This window comes from Notothenia rossii, assembly GCF_949606895.1.
Source record: "Notothenia rossii genome assembly, chromosome: 10".
NCBI classification, from domain to species: Eukaryota; Metazoa; Chordata; class Actinopteri; order Perciformes; family Nototheniidae; genus Notothenia; species Notothenia rossii.
In genome coordinates, this window is record NC_136908.1 from 16175911 (window position 1) to 16199550 (window position 23640).

At 39.9% G+C, this 23640-nt stretch overlaps 1 protein-coding gene across 6 annotated transcripts in view; it reads right to left on the reverse strand.

Annotated features, from left to right (window-relative positions):
- csmd3b (CUB and Sushi multiple domains 3b) overlaps positions 1–23640 on the reverse strand; it is a 373567-nt gene that overhangs the window by 184147 nt on the left and 165780 nt on the right. For 5 of the 6 annotated variants that reach the window (XM_079656201.1, XM_079656205.1, XM_079656204.1 and 2 more), the window contains one exon: positions 1053–1260. In XM_079656201.1, the coding sequence (XP_079512327.1) occupies positions 1053–1260 (208 nt within the window). The remainder of the gene's footprint in view (positions 1–1052; positions 1261–23640) is intronic. The other variant, XM_079656206.1, reaches the window with a different exon arrangement.

The following is a 23640-nucleotide window of genomic DNA, read 5'->3' on the forward strand; positions in this document are numbered from 1 at the left end:
CAAGTTGTTGAAAACACACACACAAACACACACACAAACACACACAGAATAGAAACAATACCACTTTCCTAACAGCAGTTTCCTGGCCATTACTACGTCCACATCAATTACACACACTGACACACTAATATCCCTGACCATGATAAGATTCAGATTGGTTACAACAACAGCAATGGTTAATCAATACCCTAATTTACCAACAATCAATGAGCAGCAAGCGCAATAAAATATTGTTATGAGTGAACCATCTAATAACACATGAGGAAATTACATAAAACCATGGAGAGAGGATAAAAGTCTAACAAGCATAGATCAATGAATTAATCTCTGAAATACAAGCACCATGCATTAGGGCTACACCTGAGAATACACACACACACACCAACATATCATAGTTCAAGATTATATTTTCGTATTTGTTTTTACCTTGACAAATGGCTATCCCAAACAGATAAAAGCTGTACTTTATTTCTGTAATAACTTTTTCATTGTATTACCTGGTGTAACTTACCTTTTCTCCAAATGTGGTTAAATTGTTCCATAAACTGAGCCGCTATGTGATTACACACTATCTTTGCAGAAATGGTAGGTCAGAAAGGTCAACTAAATCCTTTGCTCTTTTTTAAAGGAAAGTGCAGTGGGGATCTATTGTCACTCTATTATACCGTTTACCACATTTCTCCTGTTGCAGACTGTGAGTTCAGTGGAGCTTTAGCTTGTTTGGATGAGTTACCATTGTGTCCTAACATAACAAGGCATTTTTAACAACCACGCCTGTTCTGAACATAAATATCCACCCCTGAAAGACATTTTAAGTTTTTCGTTTTCAGCATCTTGATAATTGTATGTATTTACAACAGGAAACATGCACTGCACAATTTTGCAATTGTACACTTAACCCTGACTCATTCCTCCACTGCAATTTAGAATTATTTCGCAAATACTGAATCAGACGCAGATAAAGGGAACGTTATGCCACATCAACACGTTTCACAGCACCACAAAGACTGCTAAAGACACATATGATTACTGGAGTTTAAAAAGTGACTCACCAAATGGTTGGTGGTTCAGATCCCTCCACTTCCAGGTAGTCATACTTCTCCTCCGTCTGGAAGTCTGTAAAGATGAGAGAGATGGTGTCTCCAGGTTCGGCCAAAAGGATCCAAGTACAGTCGGCCTGGTTACCATAGTTGCCGGGGTAACCGGGACTGGTCACCACCCCACTGCCGCCCCTCACAGTGCCCCCACATGTGTCCTCAGCTGTCAATCAAATCAGAATGACAAATAGAAAACCTGGGTTAGGGAGAGGAGGAGGGACCGAGGGGCGGACTTTAAAAAAATTAAATTTCTTTGTTTTTGGATAAATGTTTTTGATTTTCACAGCCATATGAGATGGGGTGGATCCATTAACAATAATATCGATATGATGTTTTTACCAAATTAGCAATTAAAATCCAATTCTCAATAGACCTAACATTATTTATGAACGCTTTGAGTAGATTACAGGTCAGACAGCCAATCCCCACCGCTCTCCCAGGTTTTTTTCTAAGATACAATATTTTAGTATATTACATAAACTCTTCGCTCTCCACTGCTAATGTCATTTGGTGGGCTAATTGTTAGAAAATGGATGACTGTCTCATGAAACTGTCAAGTCATGTTAGCGACCCACATTGTGAAATGTGGAGCTCTGACGTCACACTTCAATATGAAGTGTGAAAATAGCCAATGCTTGGTAATATTCAAACAGTCGTTATTTTGTGGACAATCAGTTCTCTGCCATGAAGCCGGTAGATTTTAGAAAGTTTCTCTGTTTTATTTTATCCAGTTAGAATCAGGGTTGAGTCCAGAGGTTAGGCTGCAGTTCCTGTCACCCTCAGATATGCTGTCCTCTCCTCCAATAACAAGTTGCGTTTTTTTCTCCAATCACAGTTCTCCGCTCTCGTCTCCTCCAATCGTAACCAAGGAACTTTAGATTCAACTATTTCCCAGTTGGCTGGTATAATGTTGGGGTATCAATGGATCAATTAGTTCAATCAATTTGTTTCAAATGATATTGACCAGATAGATTTTCCCAACTTTCTGAAATTGTTGATTTCATCTGATGGATAGTATTTTTCAGAATTGATAGTGCTGATTACTGTATAACAGATAAAGACACATGGATTGCGCTGTGTACACGGCATAAATTATACACATATAATTTATACAAATACACCCACTTAGAGAAAAAAATACAACATTGGACATTTTGCCACTGGGACATTTGCTGTGGGGCAAATATTAAAGAGGGCTGTGCTCAATTCACTTCACAACACATCCTTTAAAAACAGAGGATGCCTTTTCTCATCAAAAGTTAATTGAGCCCAGCCAAGGATCCACTGCCCCAGTGATAAAAGATACAATGTTGAACATGTTTTCTCTGAAAGTGTAAAAGTTCAACTGGAAACATAGTATAAATTATACAAGTATAATTTATAGTTATACATAAAAGAGGCAACACTGTATGTTACACACTCTTAGAGCAAACCTGTATTTTCCTACTTACCAGTGAGTGCAATTTGGGATGACAAGTGATTTATAATGCTCTGCAACACATCACATGTTGATATCATCGGTATTTAGAGAAGACAGAGAACCACCACGTGTGTGTTGTCCGTAAACTGCACTCACTGATAAGGTGAAAAAGACATATCCTTTATAAGAGCGTAGACAGGTTGCTGTCAGGTATACATGCACATCCTCACCCAGGCGGGTTTTGGGAATGCATGTACAGATGACAGAGATAAGGGGGGGACCGAGCCAGACTCCACCCAAAGTCTGTGGTCCAAGACTCACATCAAGCAACATACAATTACCAAAACAAATAAATGGTAAACACATTAGAAAATATATTAAAAATCAGACGGAACAGAGTGCACTGAGTAGAGACAGGAAATACATAAAGGATAAACAGGGTGAACATAAATAGGAACAAACAGGGACACACAGAACTACAGTGAAACAAATAATATAAAACCAGATTGAAATAAGCACAGGTTTGGTATAAACTGGTACATTAAACGGAATGAAACAAAATAATTGGTTTGAAATCACTTTTACGAAAGACCAAGAGTCTTTTTTCAATAGATCAGAGCATGGCGTTAGAAACAAAACATGCCTTTCATTTATTTTAATCCGAGCATGAATGATGCTCGAGTCAACATGTGTTGACAAGGACTGGTGACAAGACGTGCATTGTGTCAAACAACAGGTGCTGATGTAATGAAAGGCATTGTTTATTCAGCAACAAAATAATTCATTCTTTCAAAAAGGATCGTAAAGGCATATGAGTGAGTTCGACAGGCAGGCAGGCAGGCAGGCGCTCACAGAGAGACCCTTCAGTTATCTAGACACATTCATTCCCCAGCTAGACAGTTAAGGATATGTGTGTAAATGACCCGACATCCTGAACCAAGCCCTGCTGAGACCCCATCAAAGTCACAGGAGAGAAATGATACAATGGTGTGTGTGTGTGTGTGTGTGTGTGTGTGTGTGTGCGTGTGTGTGTGTGTGTGTGTGTGTGTGTGTGTGTATGTGTGTGTGTGTGTGTGTGTGTGTGTGTGTGTGTGTGTGTGTGTGTGTGTGTGTGTGTGTGTGTGTGTGTGTGTGTGTGTGTGTGTGTGATCGCAGCATGGGAGAGAGGGCTGCTTGCAGGATGACAGCTGTCACATGTATATCATGACACCAGGATGTACACATACTGGTTTACACACACACACACACACACACACACACACACACACACACACACACACACACACACACACACACACACACACACACACACACACACACACACACACACACACACACACACACACACACACACACACACACACACACCCCCACACACACACACACACACACCCACACACACACACACACACACACACACCTCTTCCAGGCATCCAGTTAATTGATGAGCTAGTGACACTTGACTGACATGTGGAACGACCTCAAGGCGAACTGACGTGTGGTTCTTATTAAAGGAGAGGAAATGCACTTGTGAAATAAGGAATTACTGACTGTAAGAAGCGCTCTTATGTGCAGTGGACCTTTGGAGGGCTTGACATTATGATGTTGTGGCATTAAGAGTTTCCATCCATGATGTTCTCTGATTTTGTCTCACTAAAAACATTCATTAAATGTGACCTACGGCAAACAACTATTTTTTATCATTACTTTAAAATAAACCGACTTCAATACTGATGTGGAGAAAAAACCTGAAAGCCATGTGCGAACTCCATGTGATAATTTGTGATGACACATGATGCAATTAGGATCCTCACTTATTCTGTTGTGTGTCATCTTGGAACGCAAGGGCTGTGCAGAGACCGCTTCAGGAGCATCTGCTCTAATAAAAAGTGACATTTGCTGGGTGTTCGCAGGGGGAGGGGGGAGAAGTTCCCATACCTATAGCCAACCCTGATTACCTTCTGCTAAATGTGTGTGAATCAGACATGACATGGAACCAGTCAACTCTGCATGTTGCACCTGCTGATGCTGGATATCGCTCGCTCCTGCTCCATCAATCATAACTGCAGATCTGCGTGACACTGTTAAACATTACTGTCTAGATAACATCATTTCCTGGGAGCGTAATCTCCATTTTTTTATGTTTACTGCAGGAGTCATATGTTGTTTCCTTTTCAGTAATATTACAAACATAATGTCACTTAAACATAATGTAATGGATGAATTATCTACATTTTGGAAAACTATATCCTTTGAATTGATTGAAGGAATTGATTTTCATTAAATACAAGTCTGATCAGCTCATAGTGGACATTTTTAAATCCCATAAATATTAACATAATTTGTGGGTGACTACGGAGCACTGGGGTCAATGAAGCATGTCCAATGTATGAATGAACTTTGGCATCAAAGTGCGACGCAACATGAATGACATGTCTTATCAAATCAACACAAGATGATTGATAATGAAGTGGCTGATATTTGGTGAATAACCCTGTTCAGTCAGCGTTGAATTTATAGATGAGTGCCTTGCCTATATTCAAAATACTGGAATATGGATTTGGTTAATGTGTTCCAGAAAAGCAACATTTTTTATTAGTAAATCAATCCACAGTAAATAGATGTATCTTTAAATATTAATCTCTGCACCCCTGCACGGTTAGTTTTTAAGTTTGAAATTGATATTCATCATAATTAAAATGATTTCTTGCGATTTCAACACAACAGCGACAAACGCCATGTCACGTTGTCTGAACCACTTAATAGGGGTTTAATGTATTACAGTATATGAGAAAAATACTAGAACATTAGATACATGACTACAAAGGGTACATCTATAGTACAGTAAGTACAGTAAGGGCCCTGCTGTGTGGATACACTGTATGCATCCTGCTCTTATTTAAACCTTGGGAGGCTGGACTCACGCTCATGCCCCAGTGCACTGACCCACAGGAGGAGGAGAGTGGGTGTGTGTGTGTGTGTGTGAGTGTGAGTGTGAGTGTGAGTGTGAGTGTGTGTGTGTGTGTGTGTGTGTGTGTGTGTGTGTGTGTGTGTGTGTGTGTGTGTGTGTGTGTGTGTGTGTGTGTGTGTGTGTGTGTGTGTGTGTGTGTGTGTGTGTGTGTGTGTGTGGAGGTGGATGCTATATGTTAGCGTGAGTTTGACTGTATGTGTGAAAGGAAGAGGGAGAGAGTTACTGTTGACAATGTTGCCTTCATTTCTTCTCACATCAGTAAGCCAGTGTTACCCTTTTTCCCTCCCTTTCTCCCACTCTATACTTGTTGTTGTTGTTGTTGTAGCACTAATTCTTTTTTTCTCTACTGGTGTCTGCTCACTAGACCCCTCCACCACCCTTTTTCTGCATCAAGATAATTGTTTTAAGTAAAAAGGCACATATCCTCCTCTACAAGTCTCTCTTGTTTGTTATCCTCCTCTTCCCCCTTTTCTCCCCTTCTTGCTTCCTGTTATTTTCCTCTTTGTCCTTTACTGCCTCACCATTCCCCCTTCCTAACTATCCTCGTTTCACCCTCCCTCTCTCCTACTCTCTCATGGCCTGGGGTGCTTTGATCGCCCGTTCTTAGCCTCCTTATCCTGCCTCCCCTCTCTGCATCCGTTCATCCCCTCTTCCTCATCATCTGAGGATTCCTTCTTTATCCTTCTCTGTTTCGCTGTGTCTTTCTGTAAGATCTTACTCTCTGGATTTCACTCGCCTGGTCTCCCCCCCTCCCCCTCTCTCTTTCTTTCTGCTGATTGATTTTATGTGTAATGGTTTTTCTGGCCTCATCTCTTTCTATCCTCTCTTTTTTCATCCCCCACTTCCTTTTCCTTCTGTCCCATAACTCCATTCCTTTCCTGCATCACTTTGATAGGCAGATCACTATCACTATCAGATTTGCACACACACACACACACACACACACACACACACACACACACACACACACACACACACACACACACACACACACACACACACACACACACACACACACACACACACACACACACACACACACACACACACACACACACACACACACACACACACACACACACACACACAGACTTCAATCACAGGAGACCCAGTGTGCTGTCAACCTCTAAGGATTATGGGCCATCTACATCATCCTCTCCTCTCCCCTCTCTTCAGGCTGTATCCATCCATCCCTCCTGCTCTCTTATCTACATCCACCCACCCATCCATCAGCCCTTGCCCCCCATATGCTGTGAAGCTGAATATATATAGCTGTCTCTGTTTCTCCCTCATCACTCCCTCCATACCTTTAACACCTCAGTTTACCTGCCATGAATACATGAAAGGAGAGGGGGAAGAACTGTAAACATGTGCATACAAATGACCCAGCATTTATTTCCAATACATTTCCTGGTCAGAGTAGTTATTGGGCACTCATCCACCTTCCTCTGCCGCTGCAGTGTGCAATGCCGCCTGAATGCACTGAGGATGCCATTTCCCTTGTGGCCTCAATGTGACTTTCACCATACAGTCATGCCAGAATGCACAAGTAAAAGTTATGGATGCATAAATAAGTATCTTATAAACAGATCTATCAGACTTGCAAACTAATATTGCTATCAGCTGCAGTGAATAACATGGAAAAGCTATACATATAACCCATGGAGTGGTTGTTTACTGATCAAAAGACCCCATTGGTAAGGACAACATCATTTGTCAGTGTCAGCAACACATTTTTCGATCCCAAAAAACGATGGTATGGCTAAGGGTTGATACAGTATCTCAGTCAGGGAAAGTTCTTCTTTGTTTGAAAGATCGACATGGTTAAAGTCTGGAACAAAATAAAGTCATGCTTAAAATAAACTATTGTGATCTTGTTTCTTGTTATATTTAGAAATGGTTGTTCTCTTTGTGTCTTTGTTTTTTTTCCACCTTAATAATTATTCGCCCTACCCTGATTTCCACCTGTGTGTGTTCTCATTGCTTCCCTTCTGTCTGTACCTGCCCTGTCCAGCTGTGTGATCCAGTCTATCGTCATCTTACCTGTTGATGGTTTCTACCGTGATTATCTTTGCTGCAGTGGTTCAGCTTCCCAACTTTCCGAAATCTGGAATATTCCTTTTGTCATCCTGGTTTGTCTCCTTTTTCTTTTTGTTACTTTCCCTTGTTTTATGTTGCCTGCAATTTTAGTTGTGTGCTTCTTTTGTAGCAGATTTAATGTAGTAAGGATTGCCTTCAGTTCTTCATGACTGCCTCCCCTCTTTTGTTCTCGTTTGGGTTCTTCATCCCTTACACTCGTGAAAAGAACTGTCTTTAGAAAACAGGAAATAAAAAGATGTCACCCGTGTCAAGGTCTAAGGTTTGTTGGGCCACTGCAGCCTCTTCCCTGTTCAATGGACAACTCATAATTCCAATAGCCCCCGAAGGGCTTTGCTGCTTTGACATGCATTTGTAGTTTTGAGTTTTATGCTGATACGACTTACGCTGGGGTTTTCTTCAGAAATACAGTCTCCATGGAGGCATCAGGCATGTGTATTTTAGTGTCCATTCACAACTAGTGAAGTTTGAGCTTTTATGGTTTAATGGAATGTTTTGATCACTTTTTTATTTGTCTGCCAACTTAACTTTTAATTGATTTTGTTTGCCTTCACACATGCTTCAGTCCTGAACTGGGTGAAATGGATATCAAACTGTTCTTCCAGGGTAGCATGCACTAGATTACTGTAAGAGTTTTAATGTAAAACATTGGACATAATCTAGCTTTTCAGGAGATTATTATTTTGTTGATTTTAAAGTGTGTATGGGAAATGATGAAGCATCAAGAGAACAGTGTTTGCACCATCTGGTCTTCTAAAATTGCCTCATATTCCTTGGCTGCTATTCGACCATGCAGCAGACATGTGGGCGGAAGGCATCCTCCTTTTTGCCAAATGTAAACCCATCTGGATTTGGAATAAGTTATTATATGTGAGATCTTTTTTCACAAGTACAAGTTTTCACCTCTTCACATCTATTTTATTGTTGCAACCCTTTCATAAATACTAGATTTGTTAAGGTTGATATGGAACATTTTTTGACAGAATCACTTAGATTTTAATTCAGTGGTTGCTCATAAAGCTGTTTTATTGTCGGGTTTTACATCTATCCTGAGATATTCAGGTATCAACTGTTGTGTGTCTTGCTTGCTTTGCCGCCTCATTTTTCTTTCAAAAACTCATACAAGTGAGGTGTGTCAGACCTATGGATGGGTATCGTTTGAAATGTATCGATTCCGGTTCTGCTTTTGGATTCCGGTTCTTATTGATTCCCCGTTTCTATTGCAAAATTGTAAAAGAAAGAGGCCAAACGTTTAGATAACAAAAACATATCTTAATTATTTTAAGCTTTAACTGACATTTTTACAAATAAAAAAATATACATGCAATACAAATGTATTACACAATAGCTGTGCTTTATTTTAACTGAGCTATGCCTTTGGCAAGCTATTAACAGGCATTACGCTGTGCCTTGTGTTTTTCTTTTTTAGTGTAGTGGAGCCTCACTGTCTACTGGAGGGCGGGGGGAGTCTCGCTGCGGGGCAACTGTGGACCTCTGTCGCCTGTCAGCGCAACTTACATGATGCCGTTTAAAAAAAAATTAAGAGCGGTGCCGGCCGTCAGCGTACCGAGCCGGCCGTCAACGGCCCGCTGACGACCGGCCGTTCTGTGATTCTCCAGAACACACAGATGGCCATTCCGCTATGTATTCCACCGGGTCGCCGCGGCGCAGACCGACCCGGTGGAATACAGGGTCTACCGTGTTTAGGAACCGCTAAGCAGAACCAAAAATGTGTATTTTGTATGGGTACCCGGTACCCGGCATTTTCTTATCGGTTCTCATCTGGAACCGAGTTTCGGTTCCCAACCCTAGTCAGACCACACTTAAAGCAGACAAATACCCACATTCAAATAAGTATGACTAATCTGTGTAGCTGCCCTTGGAACTTTGATTTAGCAACTTCAAATCCAGTCCTGTTTATGTGCAGTTCCTATTACTCAGTCTTTCTCTAGCATATTGCTATCGTATTTTTCTATCACTCTTTTAAACCTTGTTAAAAACATATTGGCTGCTCTCTTCTGCTTGCCAGCATTTCATTTCAGACAAATAGTCAGAGAGTTGAGGGTGCACACACACACATGCACACTACTAGTAACCATGCTGACCTTCAGCTCCTCCCACCATCTGTCCACAAATCAAAGAACAGATGCTCTCTGCCAGTCAACTAACAGCCCAACATTTAGACCAATTAGGGCAGAAGAGTGATTTAATGGTAGATCAGCAGAGAGAGACATGAGAGCAGGCGTTGTTTGATTGATTGATCTCTCTCATGATTATTTATCATACAGTAACTGCATGAGCATAACAGATACATTAAGATATCGTTTGACTCCTGTTATGAAATTATTTTTCTTTTCTGCTGACCCCCTCCAAATTATGTCAGATGGTGATACAATCTTTTAATATTGCTTACAGAGCTGACACAATTATCAAAAAGCACTTCAATACCGTAGACATGCCAACAGAAGGGTTAAGCATTTTGCCAAAGGACACTTTGACGGCAATGGGTAGTATCGAACTGCTCACCCTATGATTGGTATAGGCTTATTTGACCTCTGCACCACCCACTGATGATAGTTTGCAAACTGTAATATAGATTTTTGGCAGGTACCAGCAATAAAGTCAGGGTAATGGTGTTTATCCTACTGGAGAAATGCTGCTCACTTGCCTTGTCAGATGCCAGGATAGACTACAGTATATCACTGCATCCATGGAGCTGCATACTTTTTTTTTTGCTCAGGGACATTTGAGCAGCAGAGTTCCTATGGCTTTAGATTGGCAGCTTCATCCACTAATTCAACATTTTGCCCAAACAGAAAGAAATGAGGTAAGGCACAGTCAACTAAATGACAAATAAAATATAGCAACGAGTTACTAAAAAGGGAGGAACATGGATCTCTTTTGCCGTCCGTTTCCACAGCAGCATTGAGATAGATGGCGGTAGTGTCCCTGTTGTTTGAATTTGCTCATTAAAGAGACTTTCTAAATTGTCCACTGTAACAACAAAGTCTTTAGGTTGTGATTTATAGGAATTACCTCTCGTTCTTTTACCTGCCTAGTCTCCTTCTCTTTTATTCTCTGAGAGTGGGTTTGTCTGAATGCGTGTGTTCACCTGTGTCCCTGATTTGGTGTAAGTGTGTGCTATTTTGACTGTGCTATCATTTGTGTGTGTGAGACGGAGTTAGAGAGAGGCCATGGGTGTTGGTGTCGGTTAAATGTCATCCCTGACATCTTAAACGAATAGCTGCATACTGAGAATGCAACGCATCACAGCCTGATGAAATACATTCTACTCTTGTCTCTCCTGCTCCTTTTTCCTTTTCAATCCTACCTTCTCCTGCACGGCCTGCGAGGGTATTTGTACGTTTGTATTAAACATAGGTACACACAAACACACACACACAGACTCAGCAGACACACAACCACATTTGAAAAACTACACTCTGTTGCAAGATTAATAGGTACATGTAGCTAAGGGGGTCTGCTGTTAGCAAACACCTTTCAGTATATCACAGTATAGTGAGCGATGTTCCTGCCCATTGCAAAGGAGAGTAATGCAGTCAGAGACATTTACTTCATGAAATGATAAGTCTAATCCCCACAAAAATACAATTGTACAGAATTAAATGTTGTAAAACATATACTTTGAGCTTAACAAGACAACAATTGCATTGCTTGAATCACATAAGGCCGAGTTTTGGGTGGTGGGTGGCAGTGATGGCATTAGAGTTATAGTGGGATGTGGTATTTAAAAAGGCTGCCTTGAACACATGAATGCAGTTGAGTAATATACTGTAAGTCAGCAACTGGCCAATGATATGATACATATAAGCCAATAATATCATGGAATAGGATTTCTAAATGTTTCTAAACAACATAAGAGCTTTTATGAGGCAGGATAATCATCTACGCTTGGCCTCAAGGACACATACATAAGGCTATGGTGAAAAACACTTAGTGTGAGGTAAAAAAGTAAGAACGTTTCTCTATTATAGAAGACATTAAGGAAGAGAGACATCAAATTATAAAAAATAAGTAAAGATGACAAATGGGTCTTTTTACAAATGGAATTATTAGATTACTGTCACCAAGTGTCGTCACGATAATAAGGTACTGTCACAAAGACTTTGATAGCAAAATGCCCCGTCTCTAGTGATGACAGTCTCTCAAAAATGCTTTAGAGACACGACTTATATTCCAAATAATTTCTGACATGCCATCTTTGGTCTGTAAAGGTAAAGGAAAATGGCCTGGACCACATCTCACCAAAACCATACAGTCAGATACAAGTCTATAACGTGTTGACATTTGACCCTACATAATCAATTTATAGACATGCTGATCAATATCACTAAAGGCACGGACACACCAGGCCGATTATCGGCGTCGGTGGGCGTCAGACCGACGATGAGCGTCGACACGCCCTACTCAGATTGGTGTGTCCCCCACCGTCGGGTCTTTTCAGCAGTACCGACGCCTTTTCGGCACGGCCAAAGGCCAAAGGCAGTCGGCAAAAGCAATCACTCTGATTGGCTGTTCAGCTAGCGAATCAGTGCATAAGAAACGAAACGGAAGTGAGGGATTCAAACAAACTATTAAGAAGGCAAATCTGAGCTCCAGCTCTTGACACAGGTTCGGGAAAGAACCTGAAGGGAGAGTTATTGCCAGTCACGCATACGCAGTTCGTACGTGCTTCTGGGCCGACGGCTGAAGTCTTTGCGGTGTGTTCGAGTGCGAAACATGGCCAAGACGCGAGGCGACGCAACAGTCGGGGTCCGTCTGTGTCAGTTCTTTGTTGTCAGATTGGTGTGTCCGGGACTTAAGAAAAAGTCAACTAGCTGTTCACACGTACAAACCATCAGTCCTTCTCCATGTATAGATGATCCTTTTGCTTTCACTAATCAATACTTGGGCATGTACATGCAAATAAATACAGCACATGATAAAGAGGTGCAAGAGTTCATCAGCACACAGGTACATATGTACATTTAGTCTGATACTGAATAGGAAATCATGCAAAAGATCACATTGCACAATGTGTTATCAAAGTTAAAGGAGACCTATTATTATTCCTGTCTTTTATACATAAACATGTGTCCCCTATGTGTAAAAAAGATTCTCTCTCTTTTTGTCCTGATCAATTTATATAAAAACCTGTTTGAAAATGAGCTGATCAGATTTTGGCCACTTTCTGATGTCATAACGATTTTTTGGCTTGTGTAACCATCAGCCAATAACCAACCAAGCTAACTCCCCCTTATCACCTGAATCTCCTCCTAGAGCACCATTGTGTTCTTTTGAACCAAATATCTCTCAGAGGGGCGTGGGGAGGGGCTCCTTATTTTCATCTAAAGTAACAGACAGAGAATCGGCACTTTTGAAACAGGGCTGAAACAGAGGGGATTATGGGATGCTACAATACATGATCTGTTTTGTATTTCAAGCCAAACGCTTCAGAGACATGTTTTGTATTTATCTGAGACCTATAATATATTGATGAAAAACAGTATAATAGGGGACCTTTAATGCAGCAATAACCTTGTTATCAGCAATAGCATTAAATATGAGGACGGAAATGTTACATACCCTCTGACTACCATTGACATGTACGCCAAAGAAAGGAATTGATAGTTAAGGGCTGACTTCCAGAAAATATGCAATCTATACCCCATAGATGTTTACTTTTATGCACGAAAGACACATTTCACAAAACTGAACAATAGAAGAAAACTAATCAAAGAAGATAAAAAGAGACTGAAATAAAATAGAGGGGGAAAGTGCAGAATCAACGATGACTTTGAGACTTATCCAATTAGTGTTTCGTTTGTGAAAATAGAAAGTTACAGAACAAGAGTGACAGCAAATCAAATAGGTCTTGGTGATGCTTTTGTGATGCTTTCATCTGTGTTTATGTGTTATGTTGCTTTTTTAAGCAATATTATAAACTGCCTTTTGAAGAGCTTCATGAGTAAATATGATTCATCCTGACAGGCAAAAAAAGAGAATTAAAATAACAGACACATAAAATGGTGTCATGTTTTTTTCTGATGTCCACTTTGTAATTTGAAAAATGAAAAGGTACTATAGGCCTTGATGTTCAATACAGCTGCTACTGTATACTTGGAAAAAGTTTTCATAAACTAGTTTTGCAATGACGCCAATAAAGTCATTTGCTAATGAAAGGTAGGTACACACAACGAGAGACATTTAAGAACTGTCTGGTATGACTGGCTACGTAGAAAATAATAGATAGTTACACTTTGCCCATCCATAATCTTGAAGAACCATTCAAAAGTGTTAACATCAGACACTGTAGAGCTTTTTAGAACTGCCCCTCTAAACGGATGCAGTAAGTCACAGTTTTAGAAGCGGGATCTATCATCCAACTGTCATAAAATTCTGATGACTACTGATAAAGACGTAAGAGAGAGTCAGATAGAGACACTGAGTGAGAGGGAAGGTGGGACAGAGATGTTAGCACAGGGAAAGACAGGTGACAGACCAAACCGAGATGGTGACAGATGATTTAACGAAGACCCGACTTGCTGGAAGGAACGAAAACCAATTAGAAGACACCACAGAAGCACGGGAAGAAAGCGATGGAAAAGAAAGGGATGGAAAGGAAGATGGATGAATATTGGATGGAGTTGGACCAAGACAGTGACTGAGAGGATTTGCTAGAACAATGGTGAGATAAAGAGAGAGGTGTGGAAATATGAACACCAAGGACAGAGGTAGAGATGTAGATGGATAAAGCTGCGATGCGGACAGAGACAGGAGAGGAGAAAGACAGATGGAGCCATTTAGCCATACGAAATTTCAGATAATATCACACAGTGAAATGGAGAGATTTTAGTTTTATGATTTGTGTGTGAGGGAGATTGTGTGCAGGCTTATAAGGATTGATAGCTGAGGAAAAATGCATTTCAAGAATAGTGCTGAAAGAAAACCCTCCAAAATGGGAATATTTTACTCTTGCTTACGTTACTTAGAATCTCGCTTTGGGTTCAATTTTGCGGTTTTGGGAATAATAATACAATATAGTTAATATATTGCAGGAAACTCGGTCAAAGAATGACAAAATGATTGAAGTTCAACAGAACAAAGTGCTGGAAAGTTTCTATCGACTGCAGTTTGAAGAACATGGATGTCCCATGTACCTTTATGGGGTTAGGGTTTTGGTGCCAGCGTGGTGCACAGGCTCTCGGGTAGGTATTTTTTGTTAAACCTGTTTAAAAACTCCTCTAACAAAATCTGGTAAAAAGATCTGGTAAGTAAGTTAAAAACATCTGGCTAAAAGGACCAAGGTTTGCTTTGTTTAAAATGGGCATGCAGGTAAGATTAGTATTAAATGCTAAATAAATACATAAACGTGCTTAGTAAGAATCTTTATTGGGTTAGGTTTCAGTTGTTCCTCACACCCCTCACCTTCTGACTATGAATTCAGTTGTTACTCATTGTGGTTGATGGTATGACTGTTCCATGCTCATCACTGCCAAGGGGGTACACAAGTCAAATCAGAAGTTTACATACTGTTCTGCAGTTCACTATCTCTTTTTTCATCAACAAATAGTCACTCCAACAATCATTTATCCGTATTCTAGGAAACGTCCATTTCTGGCCTTTTTAAATACTCAGAAATCAATACAGGAACTGCCTTGAACCAAGATGTATGTGTGGGTGTGTGTGTGTGTGTGTGTGTGTGTGTGTGTGTGTGTGTGTGTGTGTGTGTGTGTGTGTGTGTGTGTGTGTGTGTGTGTGTGTGTGTGTGTGTGTGTGTGTGTGTGTGTGTGTGTGTGTGTGTGTGTGTGTGTGTATGTGTAACTGTGCATGTCTGTTGGTGTGTAGCATATATTCGTGAGTTTCTGTGAGTTAGTGTGCTTGAATTATTCATGAGCCTAAGTGCTCCTCTGGGAGAAATGCTATGCAACACGCTTTCTAATATCTTATTCAATGCGTGTCTTTCTGTGTTTAAAACATGCATCGCCTGGGGAGCTTTGAGTTTTCAAACCTGAAATCTGGACATTTTGCAAACCATTTCAACATTTTAAAGTTGCTGTAATGCGCACAACATTATTATACAACCTTCACAGTGCATGACTTATCTCACTTACTTTTTCAAGTACACTATTGAATCTGGTCAAAGTCGGTTTTACTCCCCGCAACATTGAAAAACTAGCACATCTCTCAATTCAGGGCTACATTGTTTAACATAATATCATCTATCAGGAAGGTTGCACAACATCCCAGTTGGATTGACCAAGTCAGTATAACATTTATAATAGATTTGGCTGGACAATTTAACCCTGTAATGCATTATTCTACATTTTTCACATGACTTAAACTGCACAATGTCAGGCATTCTAATGATCCTGGGATGTAAAGAGCCAATAATACTTTCCGTGTCCCACTAATAAGGGTCCATGTGACATAAATGGCTTTGACTACCAACGACCATGAGGAGGAAATACATTCAGATGTGTGCACAGCATGTAGATCATTAAAATATACAAAGGGAGAGTGAGAGTTGCCAAATAAATGTTGTTGTACTTTGTATGATGACAATAAAGATAAATTCTATTCTAGGAACAGGAAATGTTGTATTTATTGATGTAATCAAAAATAATGTTTATTTTGTCAAAATGTTCTCCATCATTTTATGCTGCATAGTGTTACCTCTTTACATTTCAAATATTACACAGATAAAAAAATGAGTAGAATTAATTAAGGTTCATTTGGAGTCAAAATCAGTTATTTAGATAATGTAGGTGAAGCAGTGAATAAATAGAAACTAATTAAGACCGCTGGCCTGTAACAATCTGTCTTAAAGCCTGAGCACTCAAACTGTTTGTTCATGCTTATGGAAATGTTTTTCTTATTGTCTGGTTTCGCCTGATTGTATGCATTTACACAAGATTATTGTATTTGTGCGCATGTGAGTTTTGCTTTGATACAATGTGCTTTTCATTAGCAGGGTCTATCATGTGTATCTGTGTGCACTAAACGGAAGCATTCCTGTGACCCGTGAGTATAATTGTGATTATGTGTGATAGTGTCTTTGTCTTATAAACACAGATAATTGTATTTGTATGTCAAATAATCTGTGTTTGATAAAGGGTGTGTATCTCCCAAGTCATGCATAGGTGAACAGCCTAATTGCCTGCTACAATGTGAATGAGCCAACATGCATGTAGATTACTAATACACAAACCAGCACCATACAGTACGGAGGATGTGTGTGTTGTGTTTCTGAGTGGATATATCTGTGGATCTATAGTTGAAAAGTGTCACTTACTGTACCTGTAACTGTGTCTTTGTTTGCAAATGCATGAATGTGCAGGTTTTTACGGAAAAAAAAAACAGGGCCAGACGGAGATATGTCTATTTACTTATGTGGGTAACTTTATAATGAATACATAATGTGTGTACATGTCAGTGCATGTGTGTTAGTTTCTATAGATGTATAGTTAACTAAACAGTTGTCCTGGGGCCACACTAAACAAGCAAATCATTCATGTGTAGAGGCGTCTCCACAGGGAGTGTGTCAGCGCGTGTGTGGTAGCTATGATATAAACTGTGTGTGTACGTGTTTGTGTATGTGTTTGTGTGTGAGTTGTTGATGCATGAAAATGAATATGAATGACTAAATTCATGTCAGTATGGAGTAAATGCATTTCATCAATTTTCATTCAGCGGTGGAAAGTAACCACAGTAAGCATACCATTTCCACTGAAACATGCCTGTGTTTTTGCAAATATGTACGTGTTGGGTGCAAATATGCCTTTGTAAAACATATATAAATACTGGGTTATTATTTGCAATGTGCTGTTACTCAGGGTATGCCGTTTAATACTTTTTAAAAGCCTTAATTTTTGCTAAAATGATTGATCTACTTTGAATACTTTTTAAGACCCCGTGGACACCCTGTTACTGCATGTTATATTCTGTAAACGCTGGCAATGAAACTGCTACAAAAATAAAAAAATGTGGCAAACATAGAAGCAAAACCTATATACCCAGCACCTCTTACTAGCCCTTCACATTTGAAAAAGAGAAAACTGAATAATTGAAAAGAGCCCAAATAAAGCCTGTTTCTGTTTGTTGGTGCGTTAACACAGCTATAGCCCTGAGAACTGCTTGTATCATTTTTTTTGGAAACTACAATCCAGTAATGCCTCGATGAACCCACAGGGCTGAATCTTTTTCTAAGCTTTCATTTTAAAAAGTGTTTTTCTTTTTACTTATGGATAACTGCAGATACAGTTCAAATGCAGCACAACAGGTGGAGGATAGTAACAATTCTATAATTCCACAGTGCCGACTCTTTCATCTTTATCCGAGGATGTGCACTGTTTTTGAAAACTTGCCTGCCTTTTTTTTTTCCTGACTGTCCACCTGCTCTGTCATCTCTCCATCTACATGTCGGCTTCATCTTGGCCAACCACTGTTTGTAATGCATCCAATTGAATGTGTGATCTTCAAGTAACACGTCATGTGTATAGCCTGTTTGTTACGCCAACTACATAGAGCAGCAAAGTCAGCCAGTCCTTTCAGTGTCTGCTTTTCTCTATCCCTATGTCAGCTACAGAATCTCTTTATGCTAAAACTGTATTATGCATGCAGATAGAACGCCTAAACAGCGGTCTCCGTGGTAACCCAAAACACATCCATCATCATCACCATGACAACCAGGGATAGAGCTGTCAATCTGCACTGTCCCAAGGGAACTTGGGATATGCCTACGCCCACATCTGCACAGACAAATACACATGAACACGCCTGAATGCACGCACTTGCACACTTACACACACACACACACACACACACACACACACACACACACACACACACACACACACACACACACACACACACACACACACACACACACACACACACACACACACACACACACACACACACACACACACACACACACACACACACACACACACACACACACACACGAGACAGTCAGAAAGACCCACACACATAATGTTGTTGAGGGTATTCACCATCTTGCACCAACTTTCTGCACGCACACTGTCAAACGTTAAACTCAGGCATGAACAGATCTATAAGAAAATCTCCTATATTAGGAGGCCCCTGAGCAGATGGCTTGAAAAACATGGACCACAAGTCACCCCAGGACATACTATTCAGTTCAAGCTGTCAATACATGAACAATGTTAGCAATAATGGTTAATAGACATCAGTAAAAAAATTAAATATGGATATAAAAAAGACCTACAAAACAAACATATCTTCTCAGTTTAGGTGCACATGCCATAATCGGCTGTTATTTGGCTTTTAAAAGGCTTGCTCCTGGGGCAATGCTTTTTTGCTTCTGATGAAACAAACATGGTGATGGCCTTATACAGATGGTTTGGCTTTGAAATCATGCCAAAATAACATGTTGGTTATCATAAAATCATGTGGTTAATGTTTGTGCTTTCACACTACAAAAAACACACCAGGTTGAGCTTGGAAGAGGAGCTACATTTAATTAATTCAGGCTGTCTTGGTTCCATTTCTGGTCAGCACCTGGGTTCATGTGACAGCTTTAAGCCCACAGGAACCATACTAAACAAGCAGCTGACCAGATTTGGTTTAATATTATTCAATTTGTATGGTGCTCGAGTGTCTGAGGGCTTGATGTCTAAATATAATTGAGTGTTGTCAGTGTAGCAGTTACAATTGAGACCATGTGGACACATTATGTGTCTAGGGACTTAATTACAACCTAAACAGCAACAACATAAATTTAAACCTTAACTTGTTTTCTCTTGTTAAAGATTGCTTTCACTCAACATTCAGATTTAGTTAGCACCACACTGGCACCGATTCTAGGGTCCAAAAGGATTACATTCCAGCATTAATGAAAGTGAGTGGATAATTCAACTCTTATTTGAGCCTTGCTATGCTGTGGCTTTGTGATGTACGCTGAATAAAATGTCTACTAAAGCAAAACGTTTGCCCTGAATCTCCAAAAGTCTCTTCCTCTCACTCACATAATAAAGTTTTCCCCTTCCTACGCTTCCTCTGTTTCTCTCACAGACATGTCCTGGTCATAACCTCCCTCCCCACCCGTCTCTCATCCGCTCTCTATATCTCCCTCTCCCTTTCTCACCATCCCTCCCTCCCTTTCAGATTAAACTGTCTATCCTGCTGTCCCCCTTGAAATCCCCTGTTACACACCACCTCAGGCGGTGTGTGTGCAAGTGTTTGTGTGTGTATGTGTAAAAGCCAGACACGCTGGCTGAGCATTAACCTGTCGAAGTATCGAGAGACAGGGGAAAAAGAGAGCAAAGATGAGAAACAGAGGGGCGGGGGGGATGCTGACAGAGAAAGGGAAGGGAAGAGGGAGTCGGGTCAGCACATCCAAAACTATACATGTTGCTAGGTAGTGGATGTGGTTCTGTTCCCATGGTTACATTTTCTCTATAGTTGAAATCTTCCTTCACTTGATAAGAAGTTTACTCTTCACTCATCTCAAGGTGAGGCGCACAGACTAGTGAAGACACTGGAGAAGAGGTGCAGTGCAGATAAAGGTCATTATAAAGAGGCTTTGTCCCACAGAGAGTAAGAAAGAATTTACACATTTTTAAAGATAAATTGGATAAATAATGTACTGCATAACATCCACACATTTTAACAAGGTTGACACTTATCCCTGACTTTAAACTTAACTATACATTCCTCAAATGTTACATACGTCAATACCACTAAAGCAACAAATACTACCAATGTACTCCAATTATTATATGTGTGAATATTTGTTTTAATGTACTGGTAATTATTTGTCTTCAAAAAACTGACTGGCTTTAACAAATATCTCCCTCTGTGATAATATTATTACAGAATGTCTCTGTACAGGAGCCTCTTTGTGCTATCATGGCAGCCATGATCATTGTCCTATTGTCCGTATAAAAGACTGCATCGGTTGTCACAACAGCTGTGTGTGTCTTATATGTAACTAAGCAGCCATAACTAATCTCCAATCTTTAATTCCCTCCAACCAAGAATTACATAGCTAATCCATGTTTTGAATAAATAAACATACTTGTAAAACACTCTCACAACAAAGACAGTGTAGACTTTTACTTATATATGAAAATACCTTAACCAGGACTAATTTGGGAGTGCCTGCTAAACAATACAACATTTTGGTCACCAAAAGCGCATTATTTTTTTGCTCAACAGTTCACAAACCACTGGATTAAAATACAACTCCACATTGCAGAGCAGTATACAACAGCAGGATACAGTAGGGGTACCCTGTTGGTGGGGGGATGACGATGTTGTGGGTCAGTTGTCAAAACAGTTTTGACAGCAAAAAGTTCACAGGCCTGTTCCAAAGTGTAGGTGAGTTACGATTAAGGTGTTCCTTAGAGGTAGCTAGAGATATGGTAAGGAGAATGGAGGTGATATCTCAAGAGAGGCAGACGGGATTGCAAAGAGGAGGACCTGCTGCCCTTAAAATCCATGACACAGTTTGCCACAAGCCCACACACACACACACACACACACACACACACACACACACACACACACACACACACACACACACACACACACACACACACACACACACACACACACACACACACACACACACACACACACACACACACACACACACACACACACACACACACACACACACACACACAAATATTGTGAACATCCTGAAATGTTTAGTGGCTAAATGAGCCCCTGCTGACTACAGCACTGACACCATGCTGTGTGTGTAGGTGTTTGTTCGTGTGAACGAGTGTGTGTACATGTGTGTACTGCATTGCATGTGTGTGTTTGTGTGTGTGTGTGTGTGTGTGTGTGTGTGTGTGTGTGTGTGTGTGTGTGTATGTGTGTGTGTGTGTGTGTGTGTGTGTGTGTGTGTGTGTGTGTGTGTGTGTGTGTGTGTGTGTATGTGTGTGTGTTGTAGTGTCAGCAGACTAATAAGGAAAATAAGCCATCATGGTAAACACATTTTTAAACCAATCAGATTGCAGTTAACAAAGAAAACCCTGACGCGAACCTTCTGCCATCTGAAAGGAACCCGGTTCCAGACCGCCAAGACCTGTGTGCTGCGAATAAATCAGCTATTGCAAATAAAACAACCATGATCATTCAACTAAATACACATTTCTTAAATGTGACAAGAAAAAATATTTTTAAAATTGCATGAAGTGAACTCACCGGCAACGGTATTGTAATCTTTTCAGACATCATAGGAGATAAGTCTATTTTATTCTGCCATATTTGAATCACGGAAAAACATTTCCAAAAAAAGAGATACAAATATACGAATCTGCAAACAAACAAGTGTTATTCAAATAACGACAACACTGGAGGTGCCATGAAGCAGCTGCCGAGGTGTGATATCTTTGAAGTGCTCATAACTGCTAAGGGCTTTTTATTTGGTAAATCGCTGAAGTCTAATTAAAAATCTGCTTTTTTTTGGTCATTGGCTCATTTGAAATAATTTGTCTGGAGAATTATCCACTCAAATTTCACAAAGCACAGCAAACAGCACCATCACGTGTATGAAGTATAATCAGAGCAACATCCTTATGTGTCAGATATATTCACTTTTGACAACATGTACACTGTAGCTACTAAATACTAAAAGCCATATTGCTGAATTATTATCAATCTTCCAACACATTTGAACTGTAACTTAGAGATGTTAACTTTATCTGGTAATAGGATGTTTTATTTAATATTTTGTGGTCACACTTTTACTTTAGATTATTATTATTCCTAAATGGATTATTAATGGTGGCTATAAACTTTATTTTATTAATGAGAAGGAAGTGCAAAGGTATACTTAATCATGCTTATTGGAGATGATGTTTCTTTGGTGTGATTATACACAAACCGTTGCATGCAATATCTAACAAACCACTCTGACTTCCACTTCCAGACAGACACTCTGCTCTGTACTGTCTCTGGACACAAGTTTCCTCCAGATTAAAGTGAATGCTTTTACGATTTCATCACAGGTGTACTACAGCTGTACCAGCACCTGGTGGTGTACAGTGAAATAAATAACCATATATCCAATGATCACACAGCCAAAAGGCGAAGCTGTGTAAGTTTGCAGCACTGATGCCAACAACCACAAGTGCTTGATTCTTGATAAATAAATGAATAGGTTGTATTAATAAATGAAAGTGCCTTAGTGGAATACATTTGGTTCAACAGGCTGCGTTCGAGCTGCAGATCTTTATGGTGTTTGACAGCTTGTCGTTTCTGCGTAACTTAGTATGGTTAGCTTAAGTAGCACGAGCCTCTTACATTATTATATATTTTCTTCAGTTTTGGCTATATACAGTAGATCAAATAAAAAAAAGATTTTTGACATTCTTGACATATAAGTTTGACTTTATTTATTGTAAATATTACGAGAAATAAAAAATAAAAAGTCAATCAAACAACTAAGCTAACCAAGTAAGATTGATTAATAAATAAAATCGCTATTTGATCAATATTGATGAAAAATATACATATTTTTCTGTCACATTTAGCAAAAAAATATGAACATTGTTTTTCTCTTTTATGTCTCTTTGCTTGGAAAGTTGTCGTAAAGCTGTACCCTTTGACTGAGTATACACAAAGGAGAAACGGCATTAGGCAGACTTTAAATTGCCATCTAAATGGCAATGACACCATAAGTTGCAATGCAATGCTATTATGCTACTGAGAAGCAGTTTAGACCATTACAGCCACCGCCTTGAGGTCATGGAAGCTACTCTGCATATAAAGAATAATGTAGGGTTTCATTACAAATATAATCATGGACAACCCGTAAGGTTTAGAGAGGAGTGTTTTTCACAAAATAACAGTGTGTGTGAAAAACAGCATGTAGAGGAGAGAGATGAAAAAAGAAAGAAAGGGGCTGTGAAAACAAGGGGGAAATGCAGTCGGAAGAGGCTTTTTGTGAAAACCTTAGCATTGCAGAGTGCTTGTGGATGAGCTGCAGCATCAACCTCATATATCATTGTTAGCTCAAGTTTAGAGAGCACCCATCATCAGCATCAATGTAACGAGTG